The 17,649-nt window shown below is 37.5% G+C and overlaps 2 protein-coding genes across 6 annotated transcripts; both read right to left on the bottom strand.

Moving 5' to 3' along the window:
- Positions 1 to 80: 80 nt before the first annotated feature.
- Positions 81 to 6,960, bottom strand: vrk3 (VRK serine/threonine kinase 3). Of its 5 annotated transcripts, none has more exons than XM_011491498.4 (16): positions 6,823 to 6,960; positions 5,570 to 5,772; positions 5,343 to 5,471; positions 5,079 to 5,159; positions 4,849 to 4,998; positions 3,987 to 4,121; positions 3,662 to 3,702; positions 3,512 to 3,578; positions 3,282 to 3,366; positions 3,107 to 3,209; positions 2,929 to 3,021; positions 2,647 to 2,779; positions 1,615 to 1,732; positions 1,447 to 1,505; positions 1,231 to 1,367; positions 81 to 418 (listed from the first exon to the last, which is right to left on the bottom strand). In XM_011491498.4, the coding sequence occupies exons 2-15, from the start codon at positions 5,769 to 5,771 to the stop codon at positions 1,231 to 1,233; spliced, it is 1,533 nt and encodes a 510-aa protein (XP_011489800.1). In that variant the 5' UTR covers position 5,772; positions 6,823 to 6,960; the 3' UTR covers positions 81 to 418. The 5 variants fall into 5 exon arrangements, with proteins under 5 accessions (XP_011489800.1, XP_078800645.1, XP_020570076.1 ...); XM_078944519.1 differs by having other exon boundaries at positions 81 to 388; XM_020714417.3 differs by having other exon boundaries at positions 6,747 to 6,837.
- Positions 6,961 to 7,176: 216 nt separating this feature from the next.
- rab27a (RAB27A, member RAS oncogene family) lies at positions 7,177 to 16,940 on the bottom strand. The gene is made up of 6 exons (XM_004067187.5): positions 16,684 to 16,940; positions 10,316 to 10,484; positions 9,371 to 9,456; positions 9,181 to 9,284; positions 8,923 to 9,046; positions 7,177 to 8,525 (listed from the first exon to the last, which is right to left on the bottom strand). The coding sequence occupies exons 2-6, from the start codon at positions 10,466 to 10,468 to the stop codon at positions 8,330 to 8,332; spliced, it is 663 nt and encodes a 220-aa protein (XP_004067235.1). The 5' UTR covers positions 10,469 to 10,484; positions 16,684 to 16,940; the 3' UTR covers positions 7,177 to 8,329.
- Between the last annotated feature and the right edge of the window lie 709 nt (positions 16,941 to 17,649).

The following is a 17,649-nucleotide window of genomic DNA, read 5'->3' as shown; positions in this document are numbered from 1 at the left end:
GTAGGTCTCGTTTGTGGTTTTATTGATGCATAAGTGTTGGTTTTTAAGGAAAAACGTTTTTTTTAAAGAGTGTAAACACATTTTTTAAACAGATAAAAGCCATTTTATTTAAAGTAATTCACATGTTAAGATGAGTTTATAAAAACAGCCTCATCAGTTCAACATGAACTCGTAAAAGAATGACTAAAATCGTACAAACTTTCTAAGAACATTGAACTAATGTGTGGATAAAACAACAGCATCAGCGACAACATGAACTCCACTTTCATCAGTGTTAAAATCGGCAGTGCAGTTTCCTGAGAATCATCGCTGAATAAACCCAAGAAATAAGATCTCAACCCCATCCATTACCTACATATGTCCACATTCATCCTGAAGGGAAGAGACCCTGCAAGTAAAAACAAATCCCACTTGATTTCTGTGGAGGAAACAATATTATTAGAAATGAAAAGCTTTTTAAAAAATATTTATTAAGTTAATTTAAGATAAAAGGTTAGATGTCAAATTAGTACGTTTAGAGCAGGGCTCTGCAACCTAATGCTCCAGAGTCACATGCTCTTTTATTCCTCCGCTGTGGCTCTTTGGCGTCAAAGACAAATATTAAATACATTATTTTTGCAGTTTTACTTCTTTTGTTTATTAGGTTTTGTGGTGGAATATTATTAAAAAAACACACAGTATGTTCTGCAGCACTGCAATATAGAATTGTATTTACATTTATTTAAGTTATAATGATAGAAAATACTATCTTTGACTTTCCTGCATTTTTAATTCAAGTAAATCTGCTGCAGCTGGAGGATCTTACTTGACACAGGGTGTATCTTTTTTTAAAAGGAACTTGTAAATGCTGCTGTTAAGAGTAAAATAAAATATTTATATATAGGAAAAATATAACATTGATATACTATTGTAAATATCTCAAAGCTACATTTTCTAAATGGAGGGCTTAATGACCACAAAAACACAAGTTAAGTATATTTTCTAAACAATAACATGGGAGTTCGTGGCTCCATCTGGGTTTTGGTCCGTAAGAAACGGACCTAAATGGCTCTTTTAACGTTAAAGGTTACAGACCCCTGGTTTAGAGGATCATACATTTTAGAAATATTTAAATTTTGGTAGATAACTCGTCCTTATAAAACATACAATATAATTTGAATGTAAAACTGGATGAAACAAGGAATTTTAATCTGTTTGCAAATGAAATATATTTGACTTGTTGATTCTCACCTATAAACTAAGAGGTGACTCCACTGACCCCCCCAGCTGATGTAAAGCTGCACTGAGGCCATTCTTCAGTGAGGAGTAGTTGGGCTCCTCAGAGTACTCCAGGGCCATCACAGACTTCAGGTAGGTGTGAAACGCACCTGTGCAGTGAAACACAAACAGATCATCAAGCAGTGGATCGCCTCCTCTGCTACATGCTATGAAAAAAAAAAAACTTACTGGAAACTCTCTTCTTCCCAAAGCAGTGCCTCAACAGGGCATCTACATCCTGTCTGTACCTGCATTTAAACGTTTTTATTCCAGTGGTCATGGGTCAGTAAGTTCAAAATGTAAAGAAATGCAACAGAAATCGGAATCATTCAAAAAGGACACTCCTGTTACAGCTACCTCTGTTTCTGCACGGCCACCTGTTCTGGCTGAGCGAGTTCGATCCACGGCAGCGTCCCCATGTGCCAGTGCAGCATGCAGTAACCCAGAGACTGCAGGTCACTGCGGCGAGACGGACCTGAAACACACCAGCGACAGCATCTATGCTACAACGGCTTCTTTCATGAGCAGTTTCCCTCACACCACCAAAAAACTAAAACTATCTTAACAAACAATAACAAGGTTATTCCGCTAAATGCAGCAGAGGTTACAGTTCAGTAAAAAAAGTCTGCAGTTTGATGATCAACATGGGATCATGTCTGCATCACTGAAATCTGAGTGTCTGAGTGACACAGCTTAAGAGAAGAAAACTGCATCAGCTAAGGTTGGACTAAAGGGATTCCATATTCATGAGGTCAAAGACCCACTATAAAACTGTTCTTGGTGTTTTTAACATGCTCTTGTGGCATTTTTCTGATGATGGAGGAAATATATAAAAAATAAGTTTAAAATTGCGTTTGAGAATTTCTTTATTCAAATGGTTGTGAATCAAGATCAGACCCACAAATGCCGTTGGAAAAAGCTTGCAAGTGTGACTTAGATGCTACAATCGGCGAGCCACAAGCTGCTCCTCTCCATTCTGATGCATCCACTTGTAGACGACTACCGGTAGATCCACGAATGTCTTTGTTTTCCTTGTTTGAGCTGAAATCTGGCTCAAAACTGTACTGGCTGGAAAACCCAACTCCAATGTTGCTCGCCATTTTTGTTGCACTGGCTTTAACCTAGTGAGAGAGCGCCTAAAAAAATGGATGACAGGATGTGAGGGTGGGCTTACTCTGCACACAGTCCCGCCCACAGCTCAGAGATGAATTTCTAATGAACTGCTGCTGCTGCTCTACAGATACTATATACTCGAAAATGACACAGATTTTTGGCAAAAAGATGGCATAATCATCATTAAAAGACCACCTAGAATGCTCTTAAAAAAGATCTAAAGATGATTGGTCTGGGACTTTATAGAGTCAGATTTATGCTACGTGGGGGGTGCACCTGCTCCTTTGTGTGCGTCCACGCTGATGAATGGCAGGGCGCCTTCATGCGGCGTTCTGCTGGCTTCCCGGTACTCCACATGTTTTCCTCCAGGACAGTACCTGAAGGCGTGGCAGTATCCTACCAGGTACACCTGACAGAACATGTAGGAAACATGTTCGTTAGAGGATTCTGGTCTGGTATTAAAAAGAGAAACAACATTATCTAATACATTTAAGAGAGAAAAAAAACAGCACAAAGTAATTTTTTTTTAGGTCTATTGAGCCCTTTAACAAAAATCACCTGTGCATCCTGTCCTGGTTTGATGTAGATGTTTTCTGCATTAATGTCTGCGTGGACGTACTCATTCGAATGGATGAACCTCAGCACATCCAGCTGGAAAAGCAAATAATTCCATTTATACTCGATTTCCTGAGTCATGAAGGCCACCTGACAAGCAGACATCCAGGAGAACACTCACTATTCTACAGGCCAGCTGAAGAACAACGCTCTCTGACAGAGGTTTGTTTTCTTTCTCAATGACAGAGTGGAGAGAGCGCCCCATGTCGGGGAAAATAAGAAACCTGCACGGTAAAGAGAAAAACCTCAGTGTGACATGTTCATAAAAAATGAGTAAAAAGGTCATGAAGTCATACCTGTATGAATCTGCATGTAGACCAAAACCAGCACAGGAAGGAATTCCAAGAAAATCCATCTTGTTTTGTTTGAGCCATTTGTCAACTACAAAAACAACCAATCCCAAAATCTAACTGATCAAACCGATGTGATGGGGCACCTTCTCTAAGTAAGACTACTATTCACCAAGATCAGAACAGAAAGGGACAACAAGAATAAAATAAAAAAAGTCAACAAACTGAACAATTACCAGCAGCAGGTTTGGCAGCTCTTTGCAGAAAGTTCTGCTCATTAAAGATTTTTCCTTCTTTAGCTCCCTAAAATTAAAACAACAGAGGAAGTCAAAGAAGCATCAGACAAAAATTCTCATTTAAAAAAGATCTGAAGAATTTGTGCTGACCAGTTTTAGGATGTGTGATTCCTTTGAGTTGGGGCGTAACACTGAAAGAAACAAAAATATGACTCTGTTAAGACAAATAAGCCTTATTTATCATTTTTCTATGCTGTTTGTGATCATTAAATCTGCCACTAATGAAGCTACTTAAACAAACACATTCATTTCAGTCCAAACCCTAAGAAAAAGTGCAGAGTTTTTTTGTTTGTAAAAAAAATAAAAAAATAAATAAAAGCTGAAGCTGATTGGTTTCCCAGTGTATCCCAAAACGATGAAATGTGCATTTCTAAGAAAAGAGCACTGAAATATTACAGTCTTCTCATAGTATCACCTTCATACAGAAGCTCTGTTGGACTCTGACTGAGCAGCCTCTGCAGCTTCCACTTCTTTCCCGTCATGTCGGTCACCTCCTCGCATTCTTGCAGCAGCTCCACTGCGACGGCGTGCTTCGCCCTCTTACTCCTCGCTGTCACCATCATTTTGACATTGGGAAATTATTCAGGCTGAATTAGAACCTACTAAAATATATTTTAAAAAATGTTTCTGTGAATAAGTATTAAACTAAGGAATCAACCTAATAATAAAAAACTCTTAGATCTATCATAAACCCTTGTTACCAGGGAAACAGAGGCAGCAAAGTTACACAACACATTCAGAATGCAGACAATCACCTCTTCAAATTAAGAGAAAATGATCCAGAAAATATTGTGAAATGCAAATTCAATTACAAACAAATTGTAAAAAAATTCAGAGATAGGAGAGAAGGAGGGGCAGACTCTGTTTAAATCTACACACTGGAAAGCTCCTTTCTGCTCAAACAACACTGCTTCACCCAATTGTGAGCTCTATAACACACTGCACTGCAAGGAAAATGAAAACTGGAAGCCAAAAAACAAAAAGAATCTAGATTTTTAAAAAAAGCTGGCTTAGGGCTACATTGGTTTAATCAGATTCACAGATTGGATTCAGTACAGTAACATTCAGTTCTTTTTTAAGTTTGGTTTTTGTGTTTGTTTTGGATGTTGGACTTTGTTTCTGTCATGTGTCATGCTTAGCGTTCTTTCTCTGTACCTAAGAAACGCATCTCTCATCAATGTGGTTCAGGTTTGTTAGGGTTTTTATGTCAATCTGAGACTGATACTATTGTCTGGTAAATAAAAACATGCATGTTTATTCATCAGGTTCTGCCCTACCTTTTAAAGGAGACTTGATGACTGGTGAGGAAACAGGTGAAGCAGCATCGACTGCAGGTCCCTGTGTTGCCCCGCTTCCTTTATCACACAGGTTTTGAGGCTCTTCTGCTTGTCTCTTAGGAGGGCTGGACATTTTGGCCTTTCCCTTGCCTACAGAGTGTCAAGAAAAGAATGTAAATTAAATGTATGTAGGAACGAAGAAATACATGTTGTGTTTACCTTTAGTTTACCTGATCGAGTGCACTTTCCTCGAGAAGGTGAAACATCTATGGTTGGTTCAAATTCAACTTTGGCTTTCATAGTGCCAGTTTCTGTTGATGCAAATAAACGTTAGTGCACATTTTTTGGATTCAAGAAGTGTAACAGTGATTTGAATTGGCAGGTTTAAACAGGCACAGTAACTTCTGAGTTTGGTCATGTAACGTCTTCCAAGATTTGGCCTCTATTGCCAGCAGCCTAAATAAAAACTATAATTATTCTGCAGATCATTTTACCTTCAACTATGGCAGGATGAGCGCTGGGTAGCACTAGGGGGGTGGGATCTTTGTCCAGGCGCAGCGATTTACGGGTCTTTCGCAGTGGAGGGCGAGGTGAAACGTTCATGGAGGCGATGTCCTCCTGCACTGTTGAGTAAAGACAGATAGTTAAGATCTGCAACCACATGAAGACGAAAGGAATTGATTTTTTTTTTTGTTTTAGTCCAAAATGCAATTGCACTAACCCTTATTTTCCGTAAGCTTACAACTTCTTGCAGCAAGGTTTGTTTTAGTGATGGCTGTCTCCACTTCTGCTTTTGTGGAAGCAGTGGAGCTTCCCGGTCCAAAGTCTTCAGCCGCCCAAGAAAGTTTCTCACCACATGATGGACAAAATCTGTAACCAGGCTGCAACTTTGTCCCACACTGGGGGCAAAATTGGAAAGGCATCCTGCAAAAGTAAACATATATTTATTAGGGGTGTAACAATTCATCGCTTAATCAATGAATTGATTTCTATTCCTGAACCAGATTGATTTGTCTGAGACAGAATTGAATCAAATTGACCAAGACCATTAAAAAATCCTTTCAAAATGAGACAAATCGATAATAGAATCAAAATAGGAAAATACCATATGGTTTGAGACATGGTAGGTTTATTTTACTATAATATAAAAAACAGTGCTTTTGGTTTCTATGATTTAAAAAAAATGCCATCACTTGTGAATGGAATTGCAATTAATTCTTGTTTTCTTGTTTGTATGCATATTTAATTTACACTTGATTATCTTACAAGAAAGTACGAGGCATCTGGAAAACTTCACCTGCACTGTTCAGTACCAGATATTTATTTCAGAGTCACACTGGTGGAATTTTTGGCAAAAGATATTCTGGGTGAATTTTAGCTCAGTGAATCAGATCGAAAATCGAAAAGTGAATGGAATCGACATCCACAAATATAGAATCGAATCATTGTGAAAATGAATCTTAACACCCTTAACATTTATGCATATGACCCTTATGGTTCTGTACAGGAACATTAATCCTTATTGTGTTCAGAGGCTGACACGGAACACAGTTCTCTAAATCACGTGTTTGTCAGGTCATACTGACAGCAAAGTCTGTCACAGCTTCCATGGAGGAGCTATCACATTTTTAATTGATTTATATCTCATAAAGTTCTGCAAAGTTAGTAGCAACAAAATATATCAAAAAGTTTAAAATGTATTTTTTAACCTACTTACGGAGAAGAACGATGCGACAAAAGCAAACAAACTATTTTTTCATTACGTTTTCAACAACTTGTCAAGTAATATATGTTGGTACTGTACTAGCGATAGCAAACTGTCATTTAGCAAAATGAAAATGTTTACCTCACGCATATAATTATAGGCAGTTAATGCAACAAACGTCAGTGTGGCTTACATTAAAAACTATTCTCTTTCGTTTTCAATATACCAATAATTATGAAAACTACGATGTATGAAATCGTTAACGGTACCTGGAAAAACAGACAAGACTGTTTTGGTTTGAAGCTTGCTGTTCTTCTTCGCCGACTAAACAGGAGAGGTTCCAAACGTGCTGCCCCCTCGTGGAATGCTGCTAGAATTACAAGCAGCCCAACTTTGTTGACTTGAAGGTCAACTTGAAGGTAGTAAAGATCCAAAGGCTGACAAACTTAAGGAAATGGAATGGTACTATATTAACTCCTTAGGAAATAAAACCCTCTTCCAAAAATGAATATATGATTCGGAAATTTCTTTTATTTTTAGTGAAATTAACCCCACCACCTTTGTTTTTCTTTTTGGTGAGATACTACACAATTCAAGCATTCATTAAAAATAATAAAAATCCATTTGAGGTAATAGATATATACACATTTTTATTTGGAAACAATTTACACATTCAGCATTTGAAAAATGGCACTGCTGACAACACAATGTACTTCAGTCTAAATCAAATGGCACAGATTTCTAGTGATGGCCTTACAAATATTTATTTTAATAGATTGGAAAAAAAGAAACTTGTGGCTGCTCTTGAACACCATCTGAAAAGCATCAGAGTTAACTTGTAACATTAAAAATTCTTTCCATACAAATTTTTATTTCAGTATAAAACAGTCTGCTGACATTTCATTTGAAAACATGATAAATCTGTAAAACATTGAAGGGAGTGTATAATCATTTAAATGTATTAAATTGCACATAATTATCATAAATAGGAACTATGCATTTCACCTAACTTAACTATGAATAATATTGATATTTAGCCTGTTTTCATATAAAGGCACAGTGTTAATTAAATATAGTAGGTACAATTACATTATGATTTAAAAGAAAGCAAATCAAAAATGCGTCCCAAACCTCTAGTGGACTATTATAATATTAAATACATATACATTTGGAATTTAGCACATACATTAATTTTTTCAGTTCTTGCTACATTTTTTACTTGAATTTCAGAAAACTGCAGAACAATTGTTGATTTCATAAAGCATTTACAAAAGGAAAAAGGGCTGCAGTACAACGAGGTGAAAACTATGAAGCGCATGTTCACTGGGGGAGGCATCGATAAAACCACAGCATCCAGGAAAACATTTAGCAAAGCTTTAGTGGAACAATCGCTGATCTGTTAGTTGTCTGGTTGCAGATAAATGTTATCACTCAGACGTGTGCGTTCACCAATCTGTGGAAGACAGTCTGTTTCTGAGAGCACATTCAGCATTATGAACAGAGAGGAATTGTACATCAGGTATTTTTACAAATAAATATGCCCCACAAACAACCCATATGCAGGAATCATTGGAAAGAAAGTATATTACTGAATAAAGGGGAATAAAATGAAATTCCCACACGAAAAACAACATTCACTTCTGTACTGGTAGGCTTATCAGAGCACCTTTTACAGCGAGTATGATGTACTTTCATGAAGGAAATGGTACAGATCATGATGAAGAGGTGGACTGTCATCAAGCCAAACATACTGTATAGACTCCCACTTTTTAATCTTCAACAGGCACACTTTCCCCTGTCAGGAGCCTCTGGGATGTCTTGGTGATTGGGTCCGTTGGGTCGAACCGTCCCGTCTGGGATCCACGACTTGTCGACGCAGTGCTCCATTCTCCTCATGATAAGATCCAGCAGGATTCTCACAGCCTCTGTGACGTTTTGTCCATTTGCTGCACTCGTCTCGAAGTACGGTATTCTGCGTGAATGCAAAAACCACAACAAGAATTGATGCACTCGTTTCATCTTTACTATTTTAAACACATTTATTCCAAGAGGGAATTTTATTTTAGCTCTTCTGAACTTCAGTCCCAGTTAGTTTTATGATTAAAAAAAAAGAAAAAAACAATGTTTAAACACAACAACAAAAAAAGTGTTGCTGCTAGCAAACAGATATTTTTAAGTTATAAAAGTTCTCTCAGGTGTGGCTAAAAAGTACTAGACCAGGATATTTTACGTCAGCAAATATTTGCTTTTGAAGGAGGACAAATTTAGTCTTGCTGTTCAAGGTTAGGCAAACACAGCGCCACAGCCCTCTTGACAAACGTTTAAGGGAGAGGTTTAAGTGCGAACGGATTAAATCCAGACTGAGATACCCGTATTTCTCTGCCAGCTCACGAGCCTCGTCTTCACTGATGGCTCTCTGATCCATCAGGTCACACTTGTTGCCACACAGAACCACGTCTGGGTTTTCACAGTACGCGTGCATCTGTAATTGACCTGGAAAGCAACAATCAGGTGTTTAGGTCTCCGTTTCAGAACACAAACAAGAAGGACATGATGGACTGATGAGGAGCAGAGCAGCAGCTCAGGAAACTATTTTCAATTCTGAGTTTGGACATCGTCAGACGTACTCATCCAGTTTCGGACATTGAGGAAGCTTTGTTCGTTTGTCAGATCAAACAGGAGGAGGAAACCCATAGCATCTCGAAAAAAAGCCGTCGTCAAACTTCGGAATCTGAAACAAAATAGGAATAATTCACAACCGATATGGAGGATTCAGAAAGTTCTTCAGAATGCGAGTATGAAAAGAAGTCCATGAACCTCTCCTGCCCTGCAGTGTCCCACAGCTGCAAGTGGATCTTCTGTCCTTTACTGGATGTTCCGCCTGAACCTGTGGGAGGAAACAGCTGTAGGGAAACAAAAACCAAAGACGTCAGATGTTTAGTAAAAATTCAGATTTGAAGGTTCTTCTGCACAGAGAAAAAAAAAAATGAGACGCAATCATATAAACCTATAATAAAAAATCCTAATATTTCTACACAAATTGAAGAATTCAAAGAAAAAAAGGATTAAATGGCAAAAAACATAAATATGGCCGTGATAACAGACCGTCCTGTATCGTTTATACATTTAACTATTGATTCCTATACTTATGGTACACATTTTTGTAATCCTACAAGATTGGACAATAAAAATATAACAACATTTATCTCAAGACACTGCCATAACAACTCAAGAGGGCAAATGTTTGGGAAATATCTTCAACACAGATGTTAGCAACCAAATATAGAAAAAAAAAACTATATTCAAATAATGTTCTATGGTTTTTAAAAAAGATTACTATACTTTGGAATCTAGCAGTCAAAAGAACCAATTTTGTGTGTAGAACATTATTTTTGGCAGATTGTTTAAGTCCAACGCAGTAAACAAAATTTACCATGAAATATTTCTTGAAGTGTAGCAAACGTGATAAAAAAAAATTGTATTTTCTTATCATAAATTTGAAAAACACTGCTCTGATGTAAATTCACTCCTGAAGTGTTTTGCAGGATTTTGAAATATTTTAGAAAAAGTTTTAGAAGTGGAGATTAGTAGCAATAAGGTAAGAAGAAAGTCAACACAGCACTGAAGGTAAGTGTTTATTCTTCAGGAGGGTGGTGCCTGCACCAACATTAGTCATATCTAAAGCTTCTGTTACAACATCAGCTGAGCTGGCAGTCTGCAGCAAAACCAGCACCTGCAGCAATCAAAAGGCATCAAACTTACCACAGTTTTTTCCCTGAAGTCTATTCCCACTGTAGTGATGAACTTGGAGTTAAACTTGCCATCTGTGTATTGGTATAAGAAGCTGGTTTTTCCCACACCAGAGTCCCCCAGAGCTAGGAATTTGATGAGGTAGTCGTACTCCCCATCAGACATGCTGAATCCTTGATTTCTACATTTTAGGATTGTTACAAACAAACACAAACCGACATGGTCAGTAACCTAGCAGAAGACATAGGAAATCCTCAATCGAAATGTAAACAAAAGGAAACAACAAAATTATTAAAAAAGTGGTAAAGATTTCCATTTGTTATTCCAGCCTTTTCTAAATACTTTAAAATAGAAAAAAACATTCTCTTGTAATTCTACAGGCAGATGTAGCACTTTGAGAGGAAAGAGGAGCAGCAGCTTCATAAAAAGGACTTCTTTAAAATGACAGAGAACAAAAATGTGTGGAAATATTTTGCACAATCATTGCCTGAGGAAACACTAATCCTCTTTTAAATAATATTAATAAACGAATGAAAAAAAACAACACATCTCAGTTTACTGCAACATGCCAAGCTTTACATTCAAACTTTTAGGTATTATGGATTAAGAATGGATTTAAATCTGCCTGAACAAAATGTAAAGCATCACAAGGCTGTGACTAACTCAAGGAAATATGAAACACTTGATGTAACTTTTTGCAATGCTTCAATAACTGCAGGAAAAACCTAAAAAAAGCAGCAAAGCCAAATCACATGGTTGGTGCTGACCAGAGCCAGACAAGCCCTGCATTCCTGTCTCGCCCCCTAACCTTTCATCGAGAACTATAAGCGGATTGGGGTTTCATGCAGAATCCAGATCCATGAAAAATGTGCTGGAAGTCATGGCAGCAAGCTTCACGGCGCCATAAACAGAAAGTTACAACGTGCAAATCCCACAACTGCAAGATTTGCATCTCTGCAGACAAACCTGTTTTGATTCAATAAAGATTAAAAGTTGGATCAAGTTTGGCATCAACAAAGCTCTTCTAACAGGCATTTATCTCCAATGTGATTCACTTCTAGTGTAAAAGCATTTCTAATCATCAGTTTTGAATTTTCCAGATTTTCTTTTAATGTTTTCAAAAACGTTTCATTTGCTCCACTGCACAGCTTTTCTTGCATACAAGGCTAAGTGAGCTCTACAACACATTCAGCCTTAAAAAGTTAAAGGTGTTTTGTTAGTTTAATTTTATATAAATCTGTCACATAGTTCATACTGCATACTTCAGAAGAATCCCATTAAGCCCCCCCCCCCCCCCCTGCCTTCACTTGCAGCGTCTTCATGGCAGAACACACCTGATCCAGGTGATCAGCAGTAAGTAGGGCGAAGACTGCTGGAAAACAAACACTCTGTCCTTTGCAGCCATTGACTGAATGCAGCAAAGTTAGGTCAAACATGGCTCCGCCCACTTCTGGCTGTTCCACGTCCCAAAATATCCCAGCCAAACTACTGAATCTCGACAATTCACTTTGGTTTACAAATTCATGATTCAACTTTTCTTTCAGGATTTGATTTGTCAGTGATCTATTGAACGAATGCTTACATTGATAAAATTGTAAATCAATAAACTAACTGAAAATCTGTATTTGCCAGATAAAAGAAGATTTATGAGTGAATATTGAATTTTCCAATTGAATTTCATCAGCACGTTCATTTTTATAAACCCCATTCCTACCTTAGGCAGTATATTTATTTGTAATAACGTCTAAGCTGTTTCTATTCACAGTATAACCCCCGCAAAGAGGTGAGGTCCCATCTCGACACAAAACTTGACTTTGTTTAGCCGCAATGCAAACCCGTGGAGTTTGCACCAATAACGTTAATACTGCACCACGATGCAATCGCTTACAAGCAAGACATCACCACACAAACGAGTTTCAGTCCTCTTACAGTCAATGTAGGAGTCTGTTATGGGAAAGCTCTGATGTGATGCCAACTACGATGACTAACCCACTCCACAGGACTTTCCTGATGACATGAATCAATTCCTCCCCACTGAACCCAACATGGCTGCCAACAAAACTGAATTGAAGAGCATTTCATGAAATCCCATTTAGAGGTTTGAGACTCATTTCTATTTGTTTAGGATATTTAAAGACTTTTTTTTTTTAAACTAAAACTTCTCCTGTGGATCAACCCAAAAATCTGTTGTCAGGAACAGGAAATGTCACCACAGCTATTTCACATTCAGGTTTATTCCACAACTTAGACATTTTTGCTAAATAAAGCCGGTCAAACTAAAAACAGCACAGTAAATATGTTTTGGAATTAAAAGAAAAAGTTTTATCAATTTGCACTTTGACAATATAACATTGATTCATGACATCCATGAAATCATTTTCTTTTATCCGTTATTTATGGTGTTTTTAGGCAGAAAAAAAAAAGATTTTCTGTTAGTATTTAATTTATTTTTTTAGTTCTTGTAAATGTAGCTCAGTTTTTTTAATAATCTAACAAAAACAAAAAAAGTTTTATTAAAATTGATATAAAGTTCGGGAAAAAATCTGTTTAATTTAATCCTACAGAGTTGGAAACTGAATTAAACCAATTGTTAAACAAAATCAAATCAATTTAGTCATTTGGCAGCAAGACCCATATTATTCATTAAAGCTCCACTCTGTAGAAAATCCTGTTTTGGAGTTTTTAACATGTTCTTATGGCATTTGGAAGACTCATAGCCAAAATTAGGCTCAAACTTAAATTTCTGAGTATTTCTTTATTAAAATCAGGGCTGCCCGATATGAGGAAAACTCGCAATTTGTGATAATAATGATCAATATTTCAATGACGATGTAACTTATGATACATGAAAAAAATAGCATAACATCCAAAAACATCATCTACATTTCACTGCAACAGTTTGTTTTAAATAACAGTCAACATAACTTAAATGATTCTCTAAAATGACCCTCGCCTACTTCAAATTGTTGTGAATCAGGAGCGAATGAAAAAAGGCTGTTTAAAAAAAAAAAACATTTTTGTGATGTAGAAAACACTGGGCGGACCACAAGCTCCCTGCTATGAGCTCTTAGCAACGGGGAGGGGAAGGGGAGCGGAGTTGCTCGGTGCAAACAGTCCCGCCCACAACTCAGAGACAAATTTCTAATGAATTCCAGCGGCTCTGCAGGAAACATGTCCTGAAAAACGACACGTTTTTAGGTTTTGGCTGCAAATGGCAAAATCATAACTAAAAGACCACTGGGCATGCTTTTACAATAGATCAAAAGATGATGGGAGTGGGACTTTAAACTGTTGCATATACTGACAAATGTATAGCATTTTAAAGAAAGCAGTCAAAGAAACAAGAAAAAAGAGAAAACCCTAAAAGTCAGAAAAACAAAAAACAAAAAATAATCCTGTATAAAACAATAGTTGCTGCATGAAGATGAGTTTTGAATGGGATTTATTTTCAGGCAGGAGAACTTTTCACACCTTGTCATTTTAGTGAATAGAAAATTGTCACCTGAAACTAGTATTATGAGTGTAATACCTATTTGAATAACATCACACTGTTAAAATCTAGTTGGTAGTATTGGTAATAAACAGTGAAGCAGCAGACAGAAAAATGGAAATCTCAACAACTTCACGTGAATTAAAGTATCAACATTTGGATCTGATTTGACAGCTTATTGATCAATCTACTAGTTAAACTCAGATCTTCTTTATTGACAGGGTCCAGTACTTCTGCTTAGGTGAAAACACGTCACAACGGCAGCACAGCACAGCAAAACCACACTGTCGGAGGGAAGACTGCCTCAGCATATTCTAGCAGATTATCAATCTAATCAGACGTTTCCTTTGTATGAGACGTGTTCCAAAGGCACCGTGACAAATGAGTTATGAAAAAGAATCTTGCCTCGCTTCATTGTCGTGTCATAACTGAGAAAAATAAACGCTCTACTGACAGAATGAGATCTTTTACAGAGCTGAGCAAAAAACAAAAAGGGAAGTGCAGCCGTTGCTACTTAAGATATGCTTTCCTTTGACAATCATGGCCCAATTTGTGCTACTCCACTGATCAAAGACGTGGCCGACGTGATGCACGTGACATTAGAAAAAAAGGCCATAAATTTGGATATATTATAAGCTGGAAGGGCCCTCAAGACCCTAATTCTTTTCATACATAAACTGCTCTAACCTGAAGCTGGTTCAGTTGAATGAACCTGTACAGCAAATAAACTAGTTTATCTACATACAAAAGTGGCAACAGTCTTGTGCAAGGATCACCTTCTCAGCTATTGAGGAAGTTTGTCGGAGACGGTTTTTTTCTTTAGAAAAACATGGCCAAATGTCTCATGAGTTTCCTGTTAAGGTAACATGTGCTAAGCATGTTAGCTTGTTTAGTTTGCAGCTCGAAAAAAATTTAAAATTATGATTTTTTTTTTTTTTTTACACAAGCAGCTTTCAAGCTAGAAAGACAAAAATGAGCCTATCAATGGGGATTATGAATAACCTGTAGTATATAGAAAGCATTCCTGATATAAAATGGCTAAAATACAGAGGAAAGTGTTAGATAAATTCAGACTGACTGATGTATTTCCGAACAGAAAACGACATCAGCTGATCAGTATGAAAGCGATGATCAATTTAACAGCGGGTTCATCTGATGACTCCTACTTAAATGAATAAAGTGACTGTTCAGTCAAAGGTCAGGAATATTCCATTTTTATTTCCAATGACAAATGGAAGTTCAATAAAATACAACAGATTTGTAAGATGAGAACTCATTTATAGAAAGTGCTTCTCAAAAATTAGAAAGAATCTTTCAACAATCTTAAAAGAATTGCAAAAAGGAAAACGAATTCAGATGCAAAACTAGAATTTAAAATTGAAGTGTTAACATTTTAAAATAGTCACATTCCAAATTTTCTATTGATCTATGGTAAAAGCGTCCCATTGGTCTTTTAATTATGATTATGCCATTTTAAGACATAATCAGAAAACCTGTAATTTTCTAGGACCGTTTCAGCAGACGGCAGTAGTTCACTAGAAGTTTGTCTCTGAGTTTTGGGAACTGTTGGTGCTGAGTCCTGAGTCTGTCCTAGTTTCCCAAAATCCATCTGATTGCATTCTGTCCTGCTAGCTTACAGCCCCTTACACCCCCAACCTAACATTACCTGTGCAACAGGGAGCCATCCAGTTGTAATTAGATACCAGCTTGAACGAGGACAACAAAGACGTACACGGATCCATTTGTCTGCAACTGGATGCATCGGAATGGAGCTTGTGGCTTGCCGTAGGAGCTCCTACGTCACACCTAAAAGCTTTTTCCAATGACATTTTTTCATCTGCTCCTGATTCACAACAATTTGAATAAAATAATACTCAGAAATGCAATTTTAATATTAATTCTCTTAATGTATTATGTCCTCCATCATGAGAAGAATGCCACAAGAATACCAAACCACCATTTGCATCCGAGTGGGTCTTTAAGAAGTGAAAGGTGCTCTTTACTTTTGATATTATGTTGTAGTCCAACAATGTTTACATTTTAAACCCATTAAGTGAGTTATAATGATTGACGGTTCTGGTCTGCCGTGGTTAACTGTTGTTTTAAACCTCTTGGTAACATCCTTTCCATGTTAAGCCATGTTTAAATAAAGATTAGTCAAACTCATGTTATTCTGCCTGCTTCATTTTACAGAGGGAGGGGGCGAGCGCGGCTGCCAGCCCTCCCACCCATGCAAGACGGAACCCACGTAGCAGCCAAGTCACAGATAAATGGAGGAGCCACCGTGGGCGGCCAAGGGAGGGGGGTTCCGGATGTGCACCACCAGCTTATCAAAATACAACGTGACATAATTAACAAGAATGTGAATGTGCTTTTTTGGGGGGAGGGGGTACATTTTTTATTTTTTTTTAAAGGGAGGCACAGAAAAACACGTGAGACAAGAGGCGCTCCAAATCCATTTGCACGCAAAGATGCGGGCCTGAACAGCCAATTATCCCAAACCAATTGGTCCTCAGCTGGTCCTCATGTGGGGGACGCCGGAAACATTTTAGTTAGCCTGCAGTGCGGGTCCTGTCAAACTCTCAAACTTTTTCAGACATGTTGTTCTCAAAATTGGACCGTTTGGTCAAATGACCTCCTGCGTGAAGAGATGTTGGTGGCTTGCAAGGTGTAACGATGGTTTGTCATTTCGCTGCTTGAGAAAATAACGAGAAAAGTGTCCGCTCAGGAGAAACAGGTTCAAGTTTTCCAAATATCAAAGCTCTTCAGTTTCTCAAGGAAGCGCAGAAATACCAGCAAGACCATCAAGTCGAGTAAAAAGTTTCCTGCTAACCTCTGACAGATGCTACGGGCTGATTTCTTGACATTTCCTGAAAGAAAAAGTACTCACCAGCCGCGGGGCGTTGCTGCTCTGCTGTCTGTCGTCAAAAAGAAAACGCTCAACTGTCCGCTTCGGGCTTTATGGAAGCTAAATGACGGAGTTCTTGACTTTCGGCGTCCCTTTCTGGCCCAGCAGAGAACTTGAGAGCAGCCGCATCTACTCGGAGCTCAGACCAACTGCCGCCTGGCCGCGCTGAGAAACAGCGCCTCCCGACGGTACAGGCGGGAACTGCAGCACGTCAAGGATGGCCCACATGGGTCAGTCCATCTGACTGGTTAAAGTTTGATGAATAAATAATACAACCATATTAATTGGTTGGTTTTAAATTCAACAAATAAAATTGTTACGCTGAATAATCTGATATACTGAATGAAAAAAAAACTTATGTAATTTGCAATTTTTTAGTTACCTCTAAGGTTCCTTGATCTCCCTTCTAAAATATTTTAGAAATGTCCATGGTAAAGGAGTACACAAAGAAAATAAATAAATTGATTAGAAATTTCTTATGAATTATGAACTAATTATTTGTTAACAAGTGATTGCTGTTAAACCAATAAATGGTTGTTAGCAAAAGCAAATAAATAAATAAAATTCATAATAATTAATCTTTGCACATGACTTTATTCTTCAACCTTAAATGTTACCCACTGCAATGAACAGGATGATAGCAGTCTACAGAGCAATTTAACACTTGTTAAGCGGTGAAATATTTTTATCTCTGGTTTGGGACATTTAACAATAGCTGTGTTGTTTTATTGAATGCATCAGGTATTCACATCATCTTCCAACGTACCTAATAGAAAACTGGATAGGTATTGATAAAAGCTTAAAATAATGAATGCACAAGCAATCACTCTGGTATACAACCATCGCATTAAAATAGCATTATTTTTTTTCAATACAGTAGAAGAAATCCAGTATTTGTTCCATTGCTAATTTTGTAGGGTTTGCCTACTTTGAAAAAAAATTTATAGT

Source organism: Oryzias latipes, chromosome 3, assembly GCF_053564925.1.
Source record: "Oryzias latipes strain Hd-rR chromosome 3, Olatipes_Hd-rR_3.1".
In the NCBI taxonomy this organism is placed as follows: Eukaryota; Metazoa; Chordata; class Actinopteri; order Beloniformes; family Adrianichthyidae; genus Oryzias; species Oryzias latipes.
This window is presented reverse-complemented; position numbering and strand designations above follow the sequence as displayed.

Coding starts and splice junctions, on each gene's coding strand:
- vrk3 (XM_020714417.3), bottom strand. Junction 3,210..3,281: donor CTACATGCAGATTCATACAG/GTATGACTTCAT, acceptor TTTACCGTGCAG/GTTTCTTATTTTCCCCGACA. Junction 3,022..3,106: donor TTCAGCTGGCCTGTAGAATA/GTGAGTGTTCTC, acceptor TTGCTTTTCCAG/CTGGATGTGCTGAGGTTCAT.
- rab27a (XM_004067187.5), bottom strand. CDS start 10,468: ATGTCTGATGGGGAGTACGACTACCTCATCAAATTCCTAGCTCTGGGG. Junction 9,285..9,370: donor GACACTGCAGGGCAGGAGAG/GTTCATGGACTT, acceptor ATTTTGTTTCAG/ATTCCGAAGTTTGACGACGG. Junction 8,526..8,922: donor GAGCTGGCAGAGAAATACGG/GTATCTCAGTCT, acceptor GCATTCACGCAG/AATACCGTACTTCGAGACGA.